General features: G+C 33.3%; 1 protein-coding gene across 1 annotated transcript; it reads right to left on the reverse strand.

The window, feature by feature from the left end:
* Positions 1 to 10,858: 10,858 nt before the first annotated feature.
* Positions 10,859 to 11,797, reverse strand: LOC130836343 (putative vomeronasal receptor-like protein 4). Its single transcript, XM_057708395.1, has one exon. The coding sequence runs from the start codon at positions 11,795 to 11,797 to the stop codon at positions 10,859 to 10,861; it is 939 nt and encodes a 312-aa protein (XP_057564378.1).
* Between the last annotated feature and the right edge of the window lie 8,931 nt (positions 11,798 to 20,728).

The raw sequence follows: 20,728 nt of genomic DNA on the forward strand, positions 1-20,728 counted from the left end.
AGATTTGGCAATGGTTTCTTAGATATAACACTAAAAACAAAAGAACATAAGAAAAAATAGATCAACTTCATTAATTTTCCAAAATTTTGCACATCAAAAGACATCCTTTTTTTTTTAAGGTTGAGAAGTTTTTATTCTTTCCTCCTTCACCATTCATTTTATTTTTATTTTTAATTAATTTTTATTGGAGTATAGTTGATTTACAATGTTGTGAAAAGACATTTTCAAGAATGTGGAAAAATAATTTATAGAACAGGAGAAAATACATAGAAGTCATACATATGATTAAAGCCGTAGTATTCAGAAAATATAAAGGACTTTTACAAGTCAATAACAAAAAGACAAACTAATTTTTAAAGTGGGCAAGGAACAGAAATAGGTATTTCTAGAAATAAGCCATATTACTGAACAACAACACATGAAAACACATAAATAATTTTTCATTTGGAATTGCAAATCAAAATCACAATAAATTGCCAATTCATAGCAGGTAGGATGAACATAATTTTTTTAAAAGAAAATTACAAGTGTTGATGTGAATGTGGAGAAATTGGAATGCTTATAGATTGTTAAAGAGAATGTAAGTGGTTTAGACAGTGTCAACATGTTGACAGTACCTCAAATAAAATAGAATTACCATATGACCTAGCATTTGCTGCACTCCCAGGTAAATATGCCAAAGAAATGAAAACAGAGGCTCAAACAAATATTTATACACAAATGTTCATAACAGCACTAATTACAGTAGCCAAAGGGGAAAAAACAAAATGCCCATTATCTAAAACATGGGTAAACATTTTATGTATCTATCTATCTATCTATCTATCTATCTATCTATCTATCTATCTATCATCTATATTTTGAGCCATTATATATACGGTGACTGAAAATGCCAATAAATCACTGAAAAACAATAACATACATATTCAGGCAGTTCAACAAAATCCAAACATGATAATTGCAAAAAGATCCATAAGCACTACAAGCAAGTATATGCCAATAAAATGGACAACCTAAAAGAAATGGACAAATTTTTAGAAAGGTACAACATTCCAAGACTGAACCAGAAAGAAATAGAAAATATCAAGTGACCAATTACAAGTAGTGAAATTGAAACTGTGACTTAAAAACTTCCAACAAACAAAAATCCAAGACCAGATGTCTTCACAGGCAAATTCTACCAAATATTTAGAGAAGAGTTAACATCTATCCTTCTCAAACTATTCCAAAAAATTGCAGGGAAACAACACTCCCAAGCTTGTTCTATGAGGCTACCATCACTCTGATGTCAAAATCAAAGATAGCGCAAAAAAAGAAGATTATAAGCCACTATCACTGATGAACAAAGACACAAAAATACTCAACAAAATACTAGCAAACTGAATCCAACAACACATCAAAAAGATCATACTCCATGATCAAGTGTGATATATCCCAGTGTTGCAAAAAGCTTTTAATATATGCAAATTAATCAGTGTGATACACCACATCAACAAATTATAGAATAAAAGCCATATGATCATCTCAATAGATGCAGAAAAAGCTTTTGACAAAATTCAACATCCATTTATGATAAAAGCTCTCCAGAAAGTGGGCATAGAGAGAACCTACCTCAACATAACAAAGGGCATATGTGACAAACCCAAAGTAAACATTATTATCAGTTGTGAGAAACTGAAAGCATTTCCTCTGAGATCAGGAACAAGACAAGGATGTCCACTCTTGCCACTTTTATTCAATAGAGTTTTGTAAGTCCTAGCCAAGGAAATCAGAGAAGAAAGAGAAACAAAAGGAATCCAAATTGGAAAAGAAGTAAAACAGTCACTATTTGCAGATAACATGATACTGTACATAGAAAATCCTAAAGATGCGACCAGAAAACTACTAAAGGTCATCAATGAATTTGGTAAAGTTGCAGGATTTAAAATTAATACACAGAAATCTCTTGCAGTCCTCTACACTAACAATAAAAGATCAGAAAGAAAAATTAAAGAAACAATCCCATTTAGCATCTCATTAAAAAGAATAGAATACCTAGGAGCAAACTTACCTAAGGAGGCAAAAGACCAGTACTCAGAAATCTATAATATACTGTTGAAAGAAATCAAAGATGACACAACAGATGGAGAGATATTACCATATTCTTGGTTTGGAAGAATCAACATTTTCAAAATGACTATACTACCCAAAGTAATCTACAGATTCAATGCAATCCTTATCAAATTACCAATAACATTTTTCACAGAATTATAACAAAAACTTTCCAATTTGTATGGAAACAGAAAAGACCCCAAATAGCCAAAGCAATCTTGAGAAAGAAAAATAGAGCTGGAGGAATCAGGCTCCCTGACTTCAGACTATACTACAAAGCTACAGTAGTTAAAACACTATGATACTGGTACAAAAAACAGAAACATATATCTGAGGAACAGGATAGAAAGTCCAGAGATAAACCTACACACCTAAGGTCTTTTAATCTATGACAAAGGAGGCAAGAATATAGAATGGAGAAAGACAGCCTCTTCAATAAGTGGTGCTAGGAAAACTGGACAGCTACATCTAAAGAAATGAAATTAGAACACTTCCTAACATCATACACAAAAATAAACTCAAAATGGATTAAAGACCTAAATGTAAGATTGGATACTATAAACTCTTAGAGGAAAACATAGATATAACATACATATAAAACTCAGAGAAAAACACTCTCTGACATAAATTGCAGCAAGATCTTTCTTAATCCACCTCCTAGAAAATAAAAACAAAAATAAAAATAAACAAATGAGACCTAATGAAGCTTAAAAGCTTTTGCACAGCAAAGGAAACCATAAATGAAGTGAAAGGACAACCCACAGAATGAAAGAAAATATTTGCAAATGAAGCATTTGTCTAGGGATTAATTGCCAAAATATACAAAGAGCTCACACAGCTCAAACAAAACAAAACAAACAAACAAACAAAAACAATCAACAAATGGGTGGAAGATCTAAATGGACATTTCTCCAAAGAAGACATACAGATGGCCAAGAGGCACATGAAGAGATGCTAAACATCACTACTTAGAGCAATGCAAATCAAAACTAAAACAGTAGGAATGCATTTTTGTCTTAACTGATTTAAAATATTTTCTCCATTGCTTGGAATCGGCTATCAATGGAAAGCAAAACTTTGGGAGATACAATGGCTTTTCAATAGAAAGTTATGGTGGAGAGAGGAGCAAACACTTTGGTGTGGGTGGTCCCTTCTGACTAAATAAATAGTTTGAGAAAGGAAAATGACAAATTTAGAGCTTCAGGGTCTCAATTTAAAATACATATGTAGAATGACAGCCTATCTATCACCACTGGAAATAATATTTACTTCCTGTAGGTACAAAGAATAGGTTTATAGGGAAAGAAGCTCAAGTATGATACTGTTAGTAACTAAAATTACAATGCAAATTGAATTCACACCCTTGTCAAGGGACTTATATAAAATGTAGGCTACTGTTTAGAGAAGAATGAGGCTTTGAGTATTGAAATAAGAAAATCTGGGGGCAGTACAATTTTTAATTCCAGTTACAATTTGGAAACAAATTTACATACACTACTCTTGACAGTCAACAGAATCATTCATTCCCTCCCAGATTATTAGCTGCCATATGCCTGTAAATTCTATTATGACTTTATCCAATGCAGTTACATTGCAGGGGGTGCTTATTCTCCTTCCATAGGTCTAATTGTTTCCATTGACAATACCCAGGATGTGCCCCTACCTTTCCCTCGGGGAGATACATGAGCAGAAACTTGTGGAAGATATATGCGCAGAAATCCTTTCACATATTTGAAATTGTGTGAAAGGATGTTAGATGTAAGAAGGAGGAAAATGTGTTGCAGTAGACTGAGTATTGATCAGAACGCAGTCGCTAGCGAGTCCTGATACAGCCGTTGGCTTACAAAGGAGGAATCAACTCCAGCAGTTTGTTTGCTTGGTTGAAGAAAAATGTGTTTTCATTGTTAGCTGAAACTGAAATTCCATAATGGGTTTGTTGTACTGGAGGAAAATATTTCAGAGGCAAACTTTATTTCCCTTAATGAAAATAATTATGAAGAATACTTACTTATAGTTAAGATGACCATTCACCCAGGATCACTACAGCAGTGTTCATTTCACACATACTGTCTTGCTGTTTTCATTCATGTGTCCATCTCTTTGCAAATGTTTATTGAGTTTATTGAGTGTCTATAATGTTTGAGTGTCTATAATGACAGGTACTATTCTAAGAGTTTAAAGGTTACATTTCATTTATATTATAAGTGGTGCAGGGGTTCAACATTTTAATTAAAAATACTTTCACATACTACCTCTCTCTTTCTCTCTCTCTCTCTTTTTTTTTTAACAAAGTTTTAACATCAGAACTTTTCTCTTAGGGGAAGAAATACTTCAGGGCTTGACTTTCTGTACAACTTTTAACTGTAAAATACAGATTTATCTTATATGTATTCATGAAAATGGAAATCAAAGCTGCTAGTGCTTTTTATTTTAATTTTCCCATTAAGGGTATATGTCAACAGTCTTTTCCACTGGATCTCTCATTTAAATTATTGGTGAAATAATTGATTACTAGACATATTGTAAAACCAATAGATCTTGGTTATACAATAAAATGTCGATTCATTGGTAGTCTGAATTATTTCAAGTGTACCTTATTAACAGAAATATCAGTGGATTCAGCATAAAATTTTATAGTACTAAATGTCAGGCTAACTGTGAATTTTGTTCTGTATCTTAAGTAAATTTATGATAATATCCTCATGAGCTATCAACAAAATATATGTACTTTTGTGAACTATGGATTTTCTAATTAAATTTTACATGCAACATGATTTTTACATGAATGATACTTTGTTTAAACTATCAGATGTCAGTATTTTACTACAATTTTATTATAAAATGTACATTATCACTAAATGAACTTTGATTTTAAAAATCAAATTAGCTTTAGTTGTATATTATTTTTTACAAATAAAGATAGACTTGTATAAAGGCTAAAAAAAAAAAAAAAAAAAAAAAAAGTTACATCCGTGAAAAGAAAACCAGCAAATTATCCGTCATTGAAAGAATTACATTTTCAGCACAGTGTAAAAAGCAGATTGAAAATGTGAAAAATGACAAGAGATAACAAGAATATAATGAGAAAAAAATGTCAAATGTCTAACTGGAATTTCAGAAGGTAATGGAGTAAAAGGGAGAGGACAATGGTTAAAGTTGGTGACTTAATTCTATAAGACAATAAAATACATGAATCTCATATTCACAGACCTAAACAAATCTCAGGACAGATGAAGGAAAAGATAGTATATCTAAACAGCATATCATTTTTATGATGAAAAAAATGAAGACTAATACAGGAATAGAGAAGGCTCAATGTCTGGTGAAAAGAAGAGTTTTATTCTTGGCAGTGAATATCCAGAGTTGCTGTTCTCCTCGGCAGAACTGAGAAGCAGAGGTCAGTGGAAAGACGCATTAAAGCAATAAAAGTAACCATAAAAACGAACATTGTACAACCAGAGGAAATGTCTGTCAAAATGAGGACATAGTTATGTCCTCGCTAGAAATTTAAAATACACTTACTACATTCTCAGAAATAAATACTTTAAACATACATCTTAAATAAAGACACGGTGTGAAAAGATTTAAATTCACTTAAATAGTTTTACTGTGTACCACACGGGTCAACATAGCAATAATATAAAGGCCTTTTTCTTTATGGAAATAAATGTGAACTTAAAACATGTGGATTATTGCAAGATTCCTCAATTAAAGGAGTTCTTTAAAACATGCTGATTCTATTTTTTACATTCTTATAGTCAGTGTAATAATAATAATAATAATAATAATACTTTAAAAAAGCACAAAGCTTAGTAAGTTAGGATCCATTTCGCAATGTGGATTTTTTTTTTGTCCCAAGCTTTATTGGAGCATAATTTGACAAATAACTTTAAAGTATTCACTGTGGTGATCTGATATATGTACACACTGTGAAAGGATTCCCACCATCTAGTTAACACATCCATTACCTCACATAGTTTGTTGATTGATTGATTGATTGATGAGAGCATTTACGATATACTCTCTTAGCAGATTTCAACAATATATGCAGTATTATCAATAATCACCATATTTTACATTAAATTCTCAAACCTTATTCACCTCAGAACTGAATGTTTGTATCCTTTTACTGACTTCTCCCTATTTTTCCCATCCCCAGTTCTGGGCAACCACTTTTCTACTCTTTGTTCCTAAGAGTTTGACTTTATTTTTTAGATTCCACATCATCAAAATAATATCTTGTAGTACTTACTTTTTCCTGCCTGGCTTACCTCGCACAGAATAACGCTCTCAAGGGGCATCCATGTTGTCTCAGCAGGATTCCCTTATTTTTCATTATGTATTTATACCACATCTTCTTCATCCATGCATATAGTTTTATTCACATCGATTGCTTATGACCGCACAAAGATACAGAGCAACATTATCAAAGAGAAAAGGCCTATGGAGTGAAATCTGCTGGAGAACAGACACAACTTTCCAGGTCCTTTCCCTTGGTAGTCACACAAGACATGCTTAATTCCTTCAGCAATGAGTTGTGACAATATGTGTGAGACGCCAATCAGGAAGGATCATCAGAAAATTAGAACATCAGAGTTTTATTGGGGAGGAATCATGTAGGCAGCCTCTGCCTGGCACATACCACATTCCAGACTTCTAGAAGGATAGCAGCAGTTTAGTAGAAACAATGTCATAGGTCACAGGTTACTCATAGCCAGCAACAATTATCAGTTAATTGTAGAAACCCTCCTGAAAGTATATTCCCACGTGCCAGCCAAGGGCCACCTTTATAAGCAGACCTTTCAAAATGTAAGCAATTATACTTGCTTTGTCAACTACTTTGTGAACAATAATGCAACAGATAAATGATCTTAAAGAGTATTACATGACTGTATTAGACAGTTTGACTGGTTAAACAGACAAATGTACAGAATTTTTAACAAGTAAAAGGGATACACATTATTTTCAAATACTCATAAAAAATTCTTAAAACAGCAAGGTTTTAGGCTTCAAAACTACAGCAATAACCTAGGAAAAAAAAGAAATCCTATAGGTCATATTTTGTATCCACTATGCAATTAAAATAAGAACTATCAATTAAAGGATAAACAAAAAGAAATATATAATCACACCCAAAAGCCATTTAAAATCCTTCTAAATAACTTTTAGAGTAAATGGAAAATACAAACTGAGATTACTTTTAAGAAGTCAGAGAATTGCTAAAGTGGAATCATCATAAGAGTCAAAGGACCTGAATTTATGTAACTCTTTCTACCAATTATTAGCTTAATGTTCCGGAAAAAAACAAGACATGAAATCTGACCATTTTCTGTTGTTCATCATTGAAATGAAGGATTATCACTTCACAAATTTGTACAAAACCTAAAATTACTTTCCAGTATTAAAAAATGACCATGGTCTACAACTTACTACCATGTGGTACATTGCAGGGATGGGGTGTTCCCCATCAAGAAACATGAAATTTCTCATGAGACGCTGCTGTCTGTCACATAATATGTGTATAAACTGTTTTACTGATGTGTACTATTTGGATATTTGTGCTTTTGGGAAAAAATCTTCCAAAGCTGACAACTGAAAATCCTTAAGAAGTTTTAAGAATCCTTAAAATGTCCCATGGAGTTAAAAGGAAAATATGAGGACTTCTTAGGAACAAGTAAATCAAGAGATGAACCCAGAGGAGTAATAAAACTGAGAAGCCAACACTTCATCCAGATACTGGGCATTCACCCAGACCTCAGACATGTGTGGGTTGTCCATCCTGTCCCCACAGCAACTAAAATAAAAAGTAATATCCTGACTAGAGACATCTGTAGTATTAAGGTCTTCCAAATATGAGACAACATTAGAAATTATGAAGCAGAAAATACAATAGCTTCAAATATAAAGGGTCAGAAAAAATATTGAAATTAGGTTTAAAATGTTAAGATTAATCAAAAAGAATTTTAAAAAAGGAATAATTGAATATCAAATACTGGGGAAAGATCAAGAAACTGTATCTGACAATCCATACTTGGAAAAGTGAATAGAAATTAAACAACTAAACATATAATAAGTTAATTTTTAATTTATAGGTTAAACATTAAATTAGATCAAGTTGATGGGAAGATTACTGAACTGAAAGACTGAGCAGAAAAAATGTAATCAAAATGATATTTATGGAGTCAAAGCAATAGAGAATAAAGGCATAGCTAGAGACATTTGATGACTAGAAAGAGAAGGAAGAAAACACACCAACTTGGTTGACTAGATTTAAAGAACATGTAAAAAGAATGAGGGGCTTCCTAGGTGGCTCAGTGGTTAAGAATCTGCCTGCCAATGCAGGGTACCCGGGTTTGATCCCTGCTCCAGGAAGATCCCACATGCTGCAGAGCAACTAAGCCTGTGTGCCTATAAAAAAAAAAAAAAGAATGAAAAACAGCAAAATAATGATTTATAAATTTCAGAAATTAAAAATTAGACATGAATCCTTATATTCAGAAATGTACTGTCATAAAAGGGATAAAGATAAATGTCAAAATAAAGATAATAATTAAATAACAGAAAGAGAAGAAAAAACACTTAAAAAAATGGAGGTAACAATGTAACAGCAAATTCTCCACAATCTTAATAGAAGCCAGAATTCATAAAAACAAAATATCGAATTCAGAAAAAAATTATATTCATGTCAAAATTGAAAACAGCTAAAATATGTGTAATAAGGATGAAATAAAACATATTCAAAAGTAAAACTTGGAGGCTTGACTTCTGTGCTCAGGTTTCACATGTAAGGAGTTTGGAAGTCACAACTTCACCCTAACAACAAATTAAAAGCTGAACAGACTGAAAAATCAAGAACTCTTTTTGGATCTACCAGAGCAGGGAGGACATAGGGCAACTACTGCCCTTAATATGGGTGAGACTGACAGATGTATACAGGTCATCACAGCTTACTGGAGGAGAGATGCCAATGGAAAACCCCTGGGGGAATGTAGCTATAGTAAAGTGGTCTTCGAGGAAGAAGCAAAGGGAATACAATTGAATAAAAATAGTCTCTTTAACAGATGGTGTTAGAATAACTGAATATTCACAAACAAGCCAGAAATATAAGCAGACCTTATATTCTTTACAGAAATTATCTTGAGATGGATGGTAGACCAAAATGTAAAACAAAAAATGTAAATCTTCTGGAAAATAACATAGGAGAAAACCTAGGTGACCTTGAGTATGGTGATGCCTTTTTAGGTATAACACCATATACACGATCCATGAAAGAAATAATTGATAAGGTGGACTTGATTAAAACTGGAACCTTCTGTTTGTGGAAAAAAAAAAAAAAACTTGAAGGGAATGAGAATAAAAGCCAGACACTGTGAGAAAATATTTGCAAAAGACACATCTGACAAAGGACTTGTACCCAAAATATGCAAAGAACTCTTAAGACTCAACAGTAAGAAAACAAACAACCTGATAAAGAAACGGTCCAAGCAGATACCTCACTGAAGAAAAAATGCAGAGGGAAAATTAAGCATATGAAAAGATGCTCCACATCATTTGTCAGCATAAAAATGCAAATTAAAACAACTTTGAGATAGCACTGCATATCTAGTAAAATGTCCAAAGTTCAGAACAATGACATCAAATGCTGGTGAGGATGTGGAGCAACAGAAGCTTGCATTTATTGTTGATGGAAATGCAAAATAGTACAGCCACACCGAAAGACAGTTTGGTGTTTTCTTACAAAACTAAACAGACTCTTGCAGTATGATCCAGCAATTACTCCTTAATATTTACCCAAAGGAGTTCAAAAGTCATGTCTACACAGAAACTTGCACACAGATGTTTATAGTAGCTCTATTCATAATTGCCAAAACTTGGAAACAATCAAAATACCCTTCAGTAGGTGAATAGATCAATGAATTGTCAGAAAATGGAATATCATTCACCACTAAAAAGAAATAAGCTGTCAAGCCATGAAAAGACATGGAGGAAACTTAAATGCATATTAATAAATGAAAGAAGCCAACCTGATAGGGCTGCATGCTCTATGATTTCAAACTATATAACATTCTGTAAAAGGGAAACTATGGAGACAGATAAAAGTTGATTGGTTGCCAGGGGTAGGGTGGAGGGAGACATGAACAGGCAGAGCACAGAGAATTTTTAGGACAGTGAAAAAATTGTGTACAATACTTAAATGATGGATATATGCCATTATACAATTATCCAAATCTACTGAATGTACTACAAGAGTGAACCCTTAGATAAACTATGAACATAGGGTGATTATGATGTATCAATTCAGGCTTATTCTTGTTAAAACTGTATCATTTTATAGAGTGACGTTGATAATGGGAATAGGTGTGTATATATGTGAGTTGGGGGTATATGGCATATCTCCATAACTTCCTATCAGTTTTATTGTATACCTAAAGCTTCTCCTTAAAATAGTCTTAAAAAACCCCCAAAAAACAGAGACTTGATTTCCATAGGAGCTTCTAAAGAGTACACATCAAAAAGGACAGATTTTCTGTATAAAGATCTGAGAGTCAAATTAAAGGAGTAAAAATCTTGTAAGCATATGTGATATTCAGAACAAGGTGAGTATTGAATGAAAGGAACCACAAAGAAATTGACATCATAGATTTCAAATGGTGTTTAGATATAGGAATACGTGATTCCATGTTTTAAATAAATCAGATTGCAAATTCTGTGTTACTTGGATAGTTAAACTGATGACAGAAGAAATATTTTCAAGATAACTATTTCTTCAATAACTTGTTAAAAATTGATGATGCTTCTGCCACATATTTTTCACAATATTAATTACCCTTTTATCAGAAACAATTAGTACCAAAGGACTGACAGTGGCATAGAAATTGACTACAATCTTCTGGACACCCAGAATAATGGGGTCATACGACCAAACCAGAACTGAGACGAATGAGATGATAAAGTCCACCCAGTACATGAACACAAAGAAACTCACCAGCAGCAGGATGGTCTGGGTGGCTCTTTTCTCTGGAGAGACTTTTGAAGAGAGGCTGGTGCTGTGAAGGTACTTGAACCGCCTCTGATGCTTGAACAAGACAATCACCATGTATGCACTAGAAAGCAGCATAATGCCTACCAAGAAGACATCCCTGGATATTGTCAGAGTGAAAAACAAGCCCTTGATGATGTAGCTCATAGGAGAAAGTGAGCAGTGTTTACTGAGAACCAGCAGATTGGTCTGGTTCCCATTGGGAGAAGCTACTGTGTAGAAGATGAGATAACTACTGGAAGACAAACTGAGAAACCAAGAGAAGGAGAAAACATGGACAATGTAATCTGTGGGTTTGTGTTTAAACTTGGCTAGCCAGGAGGTGTGGGGGCTGATGGTGATGGCCTGGATCATGCTCAGAAGGCAGGTAGTGCAGATGGAGAGGCCCCGCATCACCCTGTTCACAAAGAAAAATGCTTTACATTTGAAGTCATTCAGATAATTCAGTGACTCAGAAAGATCTGGGGATACCAAAAACACTACAACGAGGAGCATTACCACGTGGACCAGGACCAGGTGACTGATTGTCAGTTCAGTGGGCTTAGGCTTGTGATTCTGAAGGAGTGTGAAGATGTGGAAGAGAAGAAGGAAGGTGTTGGTGAAGAGTCCAATGCCAACTTGGGAAATAAGGCAGTTTTTAATGACATAGGTAGAAAGGGTGTTCATCTCAATGAAGAGGAAAAATATTTTATTTGTCTGAAAAGATAATAGACCTCACATCATCAGTGTTATTTCTTTCTTAATTATATCCATCCTCTTCACCTTTTTCTCTTTTCACCTAATAATTTTTGATAAATCCTAAATATGACATATAAGTTCTTAAAAAGTCAGCCTCACTATTATCTTCCGTATCTAATGGATAAGATGCCCATTATCTATACTACTTAATACCAGGCCCTCCCTTTCTAGAAAGCATTTGTTTACTATTCTAATTTACTTAATTTAATATTTGTTACCTACAATAGTAGATATATAAAATTACTCAATGGTTTCTGTAGAACTGGACTGAAATAATGGGAAAAGAATCACCAAGACAAATGTGGGAAAAATATCTTCATTATATATTTTGGGAGCCTTTAATAGTCTGGCTTATTCTCTGTAACCAGTGCTTGGAAGCAATAATGAAGTCATTACAATAATTTTAAGCATTTCTCCTATTGAAAGGAGAAATGAACCCACTAAGGTTAATTATTTGAAAGATTTTTTAGTGGGACATGGCAATATTCCAACCCTGTATTAGTTTTCTATTACTACTGTAAGAATTTACCAAAAATGTAATGCTTTAAACAAAGCAAATATATTTATTACCTACAGTTTGGATGTCAGAAGTCTGAAAAGAATTCACTTGGCTAAATCAACGTGTCTATAGAGCAGTTTTCTTTTCCTGAAGGCTCTGGAGAAAATACATTTCCTTGCCTTTTCGGGATTCTAAAGCCCACTCGTATTCTTTGATATGTGGCCCCTTCTAACTTCAAAACCAGCAATGAATTGTTGAGTCATTCTTTTTTTATTTTTTTTATGGCCAGGCTACTTAAAGTAAGTGTATGTTTATTGTTGTGTCTTTCTCATAAGACATTATTCTGACACTTTTCACCCATTCCATGGCCTAAGAACACTTGTAATTATATTGGGCCCATCCAGATAATCCAAGACAATCTCCCTATCTTAAAATTAGGTTATTAGCAATTCTTAATTCCACCTATAAGCTTTTTAATATAACCTAATATAACCTTTTTAATATATATTGAGTATATATAATATATATTTAATATAATATAACATTTTAAATATATACTTTATGTGTAATATATATTTAATCTAATAATATACTGTAACTTTTTTAATATGACCTAATATATTCACAGTTTCTGGGTATTGGGACACAGGGACATTTAGGGGGACATTATTCTTCTTACTGCAAATCCTTTTAATGTTATGTCCTCTTTCCTCAAAATAGTCTTGACTTCATTCCAGATTAGTTTCCATCCCACAGATTCTTTATGTAAACTTTTTTCATCTCAGGGAGAACTTGTTAAAGTCAACCTCAGTTATTAACATGGTAAACATCATATTTCTCCATGTAATGACATTCATGAGGTTTCATTGAAAAGACTACATGTTGATTCTTTTCTTAAGACTTCACCTAATAAAAGGACATCTAATGACTTGAAAAATATTTATATTTCTAATGTAGAAAGTAATATTAAAATATTACTATAGTAAAAGTAATAGTAAAAATTATTTTCTTTAGCTCTTTATCAAGATATATTAAATATCAGAACCCATTACAAAAATTTTACTGAGAGGAGTTCCCTAGTGGTGCAGTGGTTAAGAATCCACCTTCCAATGCAGAGGACACAGGTTTGATCCCTGCTCCAGGAAGATCCCACATGCCATGGAGCAACTAAGCCCGTGTGCCACAACAACTGAGCCTGCTCTTTAGAGCCTGTGAGCCACAACTATTGAGCCCATGTGCTGCAACTATTGAAGCCCACCCACCTAGAGCCTGTACTCCACAACAAGAGAAGCCACCGTAATGAGAAGCCCGTGCACCACAATGAAGAGTAGCCCCTGCTCGCCGCAACTAGAGAAAACCCGTATGCAGCATCAAAGACTTAATGCAGCCAATAAATAAATAAATTAAATAATTAAAAAAAATACTTAATGGTCTCCACATTTTAAGGATCATAGTGTAGTACCAAGAAATGAATATTTGGAATGATATGCTATTGTATGTGTAATTATTTAGTGACTTCCTATAATAATTATTTTGTTAGTATTATACATAATAATTCACACACACAAAAAAGAGATTTTTTTAGGGCAAAAGCATAGATAAGAATGTAATACTTTCTACTCTCACCCTAAGATATATCTGGTTCACCCTCTCTAATTTATGTATCGCACTCTGAAAACATCACATACTGTCTAAGAGTTGATATTCTAGATGGTCATAGTGACCCTTTCTCCAACAAAGCTCTTGAGTTCATTGGTGCTGAAGCTGAACTGGAGATGAAAATAGTTCTCATGAACTGGGATGACCAGACAGCATACAGGATACCCAACTAAGTTTTAATTTCAATTAAAGAGTATTTTTCCTGTGTAAAGATTTCTCAGAACTGCAGGCAAATATTGCATATAAATATGCAAATATTGCATGCTTATACTAAAAAGTTATTTGTTACTCAAATAAAATTCAAACTTAATTGGGTGCCATGGATTTTTATTTCCTGTATCTGGTACCCTGTCTTGAAAGAGTCATGGAATTTTAATAACATGTGGGATTTTAATAACATGGTTCAGACCATGGGAAAAATGGATTAGAAAAAATCCATTGAGGTCACTTAGAGTTTAGTCAGAGTGTAGAGCATAACTGTGTTCTAATACATTAATGAATTCACATCTCAAAACTCACCAGGAGAGGTAAAATCAGGCACTTCAGGGCCTAAGTGTAGAGCTCTTAAACCCACTCAGGAGACAAATAATACAGATCACATTCGTCCTTTTTATATTGGATACATCTTAGGCTATTCTCAATATTCTAAGCCCCTAAATATGTACATAATTGTGAATATGATGAGAAAATAACACCGGTTTATCTAAACCAGGAATAAAATACTCATCTAAAGCTCCATGTACTTAGGTCTGAAGGAAAAGAGAAGAAATAATGAAAAGAGTAGGTCATGTCAAGAACCCAATTGCTATTTTGGGAGAGAACAAATATAATTGTTTTGAGAAAATGAAGTTTGGCAAATCTAGTTCCTCATCCTTATAATAATATCTAATTTTATGTTTGTTTTGCTTCATGAGTGACATAATTTCTGCAAAGATCTTTGTACTCTGCCCAGTTTAGATAAAATTATACAGACTACATCAGAAAATAACATCTTGGGATTTGCTTCATTATTATATAAATCAATATAATAATCGATATAGTATTTTATGTTCACCATCAACATTATCGTGCTATATACACAGCATTGTAAAATTTTTGACTGAATATCAGCAACATAAAGCCACTCCGAGAATTTCAGGTGATAAGATAGGGGAGCTGGCTGGTTCAGTGGCAGTAGTAAGAAACATGAGAAAAATCTCATGCAATTTCAGGAAAAGAAGACCCCCACCCCATAGAGCTCATTTTCATGGACTTTTGTGAAATGTGCAAATTCTCATGGAAAAGTTAGATAAGCAGACAATATCTTGATAACTGCAATGCATCAACTCTCCTTCAGGAATTAGCTTAATGCATACTGCAGCTGGAAGCGAAATGGTGCTTATATGAACATGCATAATCTCATGACACTGAATTATCAGATTTCCTAAGAAAAAGCACAGGCAGAAGATGTATCACTTTAGAAGTTGGAGACAGAAAAACATGGAGGGGCATTGACTGCAAGTTCTGAGCTGTGAATTTTGGGAAACCCTAAAAGTCCTGCCTGGCATTGTGTTTTTCTGATGACTACAAGAAGACATGAGCAAAACATGACTTTTTGGGGGGAAGTAGGTTGGTCTTTTACCATCATGTCCCTGAGCATCACACTAAACAGTAAACGAGGGTCATGGCAACTGTGTCAAATACTGAATTTGGAAGTTAATGGAGAATGTGTCCTCTGTGCTTCAGGTGTTCTGTTTGGGATCAGTCAAGGTTTGTGCTGTTGGATTTTGTTCCTCCTAAATGCTTGACATGTAAACTCTTCTAATGTAAATGTTTTTAAGACAAGCTCAAAGTTCTCTAATATTAGAGCTATAAATAGATTTTCTTCCTACTGATTATGTTTCTTGAGGTTTTGATGCCCTCCTGAGCCAGAAATGAGCAATTAATATCACAAGCATTCTGCTCCTTTTAGTTTTCAACAGTGTCCTGATTCCATCTTCATTCTCTTCCATTTTGAAGAAGGCAGACACCAGAAAATTTCATTCTTACTGAATGCAGACAAAGTTAAAATAAATCTTGTCATAATTCAACCACTAGATTAGAATTTACTTATTATTTTGTGTTCATATATTGGAATGAGGACATTACAATTTAGAACTTTCAGAGAAACAGCACGGATATTAACTTTGGAGATTATAAAAAGGGCATCATATTTCTGTCAAATATTCCAAGTTTTCTTTTCTATTCACTAGCCAAATTTAACTTAAATTAACATAGAAACTATTTTATAATTTTTGTTTAGAAAAAAAATACTGAAACTGAATTTATTTAAAGAAATTATTTGGACTCATGAAGAATACTACCAGTACTAGTTCATACAAATTAGTTGATAAATTGGCAAAGATTTGATATACAGCAGCAGGTGATATTTCCAGATAGATTTTTGTTTTCAATCAGAAAAAGATTTCCTCTATTACAGCCTAAAACAATGATTTGTATAGTCATGTGTTAAAGTCTCATTATTGTTAAATGTTAAAAATCTATATTGTATGACATCAAAATTTTAGCCTTGCAATATATGCCATATACTAAAGGATCCTCAAATTTAAAAGAACAAATAATTAGAAGTAAACCATCTTCTCTGGGTTCAGATTTTGTGTTGAGAAATTTAAATAACACTTAAGCACATACAGTTATATTTGATATAACATATTTAAATGAGAAAAATAAAATATGCCAATTCAAATATGACATAAAATTTTCAATTTCCCTCACAAATCCATAAATTTATGACTCCATAGGATTCACAAAATTGATATTTTCATCTGGAAACATCTACTGTATTTTGTTCTGATTCTCTAACATATAAGGCTGAAATTATGAAAAGAGAATTCTCCTATCACTTCATTAAGAAAATTCTGCCTCATCTCACAAGACACCTGAGTCTTGAGCACTCACTGTTAATGAAGCTGAAAAATAGAAACTCTCCAGGCTCGGTCATTGAAGTAAGTTCATGCATGTGACATGAGGCTCTCTAGATGTAATTATAAAGAAGGGATGCCATCAGTCTATCTCCCTCTAGAACCATAATTGTCATGCCATATGTAGAAACAGGATAGCCCTGGCCTTGGGACTATTAGAATGGGGAGCCCCAAAGGGGGCTTATCTCATTCCTGGAAAACAACAGAGTAGGAACAGCTGGGTTCCAAACTTTTCCATGTGTGAGCTCATTTTCCTAGGTCTTTTTGCCTGATGTCAACAAACAGAATTCAAACAATAACCTTAATTTCAAAATGAGTAAAATTCAATGTCAGATTTTCCATGAATCCTTACTGGTTCCAGTAACTCCTGGTGCCCTGCACACATGTTCCCTAGTATTGCCTAGTTTTCAGGGTCACACCTAGACTATAAGCAGCTTTGAGGGATTTAGGAAAGTGGTCCTTCAGCCACAGTTCTGTGCCAAGGCACCAGACATGAAAAGTAGAATGCAAGATGCTCTTTACCTCCCCATACCTATTTTATCAATTGTGTTTATTGAGAAAGGAAAGGACACCTCCATTTCAAGGAGAATTGAGATTTGGGATATACACTGTCCTTCCAAAGATATCTTACTTGAAGTATCAGACTCCTATGGTAGCATATTTTGTCACTACTGTTCCACAGTCTTCTCTATTTCTCATAGAGCTGTTTTATTCCAACTGTCAACATTAGGGCTCCCATTCCTTAGTAAATGCCAATTTTTCTTTGTTAGCGTGATACCTACCAACCACATTGTTGTTGTAACCAACCCTAAACTTAACCTTATTATGACTGTCACATATATGTTCCTCTTTCTTATATAACATTTGATTTTAAAGTGGTAAAATTAATCCTCTAACTCTAGGAATACTAACACAGTTCATAAACTCTCAGCCTGTTTGGGTTTAATATGATGTGCCTCTCACATTTCTTTTTGACCTCTAGCAAACCATTTATTTGGACACAGTCAGGAACACACATCCCACAAACTGAGGCAGTCTGGAATATACTTCTTCTTGATGTTTCCAATCTATCATTAGCTGTCATCTCTATAACACTGTTGCTCATTCCATGTGGCTTTCCTTAGTCTTTTTGCTCCCTTAGAAGTATTTAAAATTTTATGTTTAAACATTTTTGCCAAGTGTTCAAAGAAAAAAAAACTGTGAAGCAAGAATATTATACCCAGCACAGTTGTATATATAAGAAAGAAAAGAAAGACATTTCATGTGCCTGTTGGCCATCTGCATTTCCTCTTTAGAAAAATGTCTGTTCAATTTTTCTGCCTGTTTTTTAGTTGGGTTTTTTGTATTTTTGATGTTGACTTGCATGATCTGTTTATATATGTTGGATATTAATCTCTTATCAGTCATATCATTTGCAAATATTTTCTCCTGTTTAGTAGGCTGTCTTTTTGTTTTGTAATGATAAGATGCTCAACATCACTAATCATCAAGGAAATGCAAATCAAAACCACAATGAGATATCACCTCACACCAGTCAGAATGGTTATTATCAAAAAAGCACACAAATAACAAATATTGGTGAGGATGTAGAGAACATGAAACCATCCTATGCTGTTGGTGGGAATGTAATTTGGTGTAGCCACTGTGGGACACAGTATGGAGGTTTCTCAAAAAACTAAAAATAAAACTACCGTATGACCCAGAAATTCCATTCATGGGTATGTATCCAAAAAACCCCCAAAACACTAATTTAAAAAGATACATGCACCTCAATGTTTATAACAGCATTATTTACAATTGCCAAGAAATGGAAGCAACCTAAGGGTCCATCAACACATGAATGGATAAAGAAGAAATGCAGTATATAAATATAATGAATACTACAAAGCCATAAAAAAGAACGAAATTTTGCCCTTTGCAAAAACAGGGATGAACTTGGAGGGCATTATGCTAAGTGTAATAAGTCAGAGAAAGAAAAATACTGAATGATACCACTGATATGTGGAATTTTAAAAATACAAGAAATTAATGAATATAACAAAAAAAAAGGAGCAGAGAAACTAGTGGTTATCAGTATGAAGAGGGGAGGGACAATATAAGGGTGAGGAAGTGGGAGGTACAAATATTGGTGCAAGATAGGCTACAAGGATGTATTGTACAACACAGGGAATACAGCCAATATTTTGTAATAACTGTAAATGAAGTATAACCTTTAAACCTTGTATACAAATCTTAAAATATATGAAACAGAAAAACATTCCACATGAACAAAAATTGAGACAATTTATTTCTAGAAGACCTATTTTAGAAGAAATACTAAAGGAAGGTCTTCAGTTTAAATGCATATGACACTAGACAGTACTCTGAATATACATAAAAAGTATGAGTAAGGGTAACTTTGTAAATATAAAATATAGTTGTATTCATATTTCTTTTTTCTTATCTTAATGAATTTAAAAATTAATTGTATAAAATATGTACGTCATTGTTTTGTAGGGGCTACAAATATAGAGATGTGATATATTTTCCATAGCTATGGAATGAGTAGAATTAATGTCATATTGGGTTTAAGAAATGGCTCCAGATAATAACCTGAATCTCCAGAAACAAATGAAAGAAACATGAAATGGGAAATAGAAAGCTTAATATCATGAAATTATAAATATATACTTGCTCTACTTTCTTTTCTCAACTTCTTATAGATATCACAGTATATGAGTTTATATATACATATTATAATAACTATAATATTAATATGACAAAAAAGAAAAACATAAATAGAGCTATGCCAAAGTACCATTTCTATGTCTCAATAGAATTATGCTAACATAAATTTGTGGCAGGTTCTGATAAGTTAAAATGTATATGGTAAGCCCTAGAACAACCAATAAGGAAATAAAAGGGTCAGGAACACAAGTATGCTGCTTGTGGGAATGCATAATGGTGTAGTCACTGTGCAAAAGTTCTTTATTTTTGCTTTTGTTGTCTTTTCTTTCGATATAAAATCCAAAAAAACTCATTGCCAAAGTGGTTGTCAAGGGTCTTACTGCCTATGCTTTTTATTTATTATTCTTATTTAATTACTGTAGTTAAGGTTTCTGGTACTATGTTAAATGGAATTGGTAAAAATGACCATCCTTGATCTGATCCTGGTTTTAGAAGAAAATTTTTCAAGTTTTCACCATTAAGCATGATGCGAGCTATGGGCTTTTCATATATGGCCTTTATTATGTTGAGGTACTTTCCTTCTATTTCTAGTTTGTTTAGAGTTTTTCTTAAGATAACACATTGAATTTTATCAAACACTTTTTCTGCTATTTTTCACTCTACATTGATAGGATCAAAATTTATGCTTTATTCAGTTGATGTGGTCCATAATGTGATGGTTTTCTTATATTGAGCCATGTTTGCATCTGAGGGATAAATCCCATTTGGTCATGGTGTAGAATCATTTGTGCTGTTGGATTCCATTTTCTGGTGTTTCGTTGATGATTTTTGAATACATATTTATAAGGATATTGAACTATAGTTTTCTTTTCTTGTAGTGCTATTCTCTGGCTTATTTCAAGAGTAATTCTGGCATTATTATACGAGTATGTAAGTATTTCTGCCTATTTAATTTTGAGGAAGATTTTGCGAAGGATTGGTATCAATTCTGCTTTAAATGTTTGATAGAATTCCCCTCCTGGGCTTTCTTTTGTTGGGAGATTTTTATTAATGAATTTGTTGAAGATTTTGATT

Source organism: Hippopotamus amphibius, chromosome 15 (assembly GCF_030028045.1).
Source record: "Hippopotamus amphibius kiboko isolate mHipAmp2 chromosome 15, mHipAmp2.hap2, whole genome shotgun sequence".
NCBI lineage: Eukaryota > Metazoa > Chordata > Mammalia > Artiodactyla > Hippopotamidae > Hippopotamus > Hippopotamus amphibius.

Excerpts from the sequence above, each read along its gene's own strand:
- LOC130836343 (XM_057708395.1), bottom strand. The coding sequence starts at position 11,797 with ATGAACACCCTTTCTACCTATGTCATTAAAAACTGCCTTATTTCCCAA.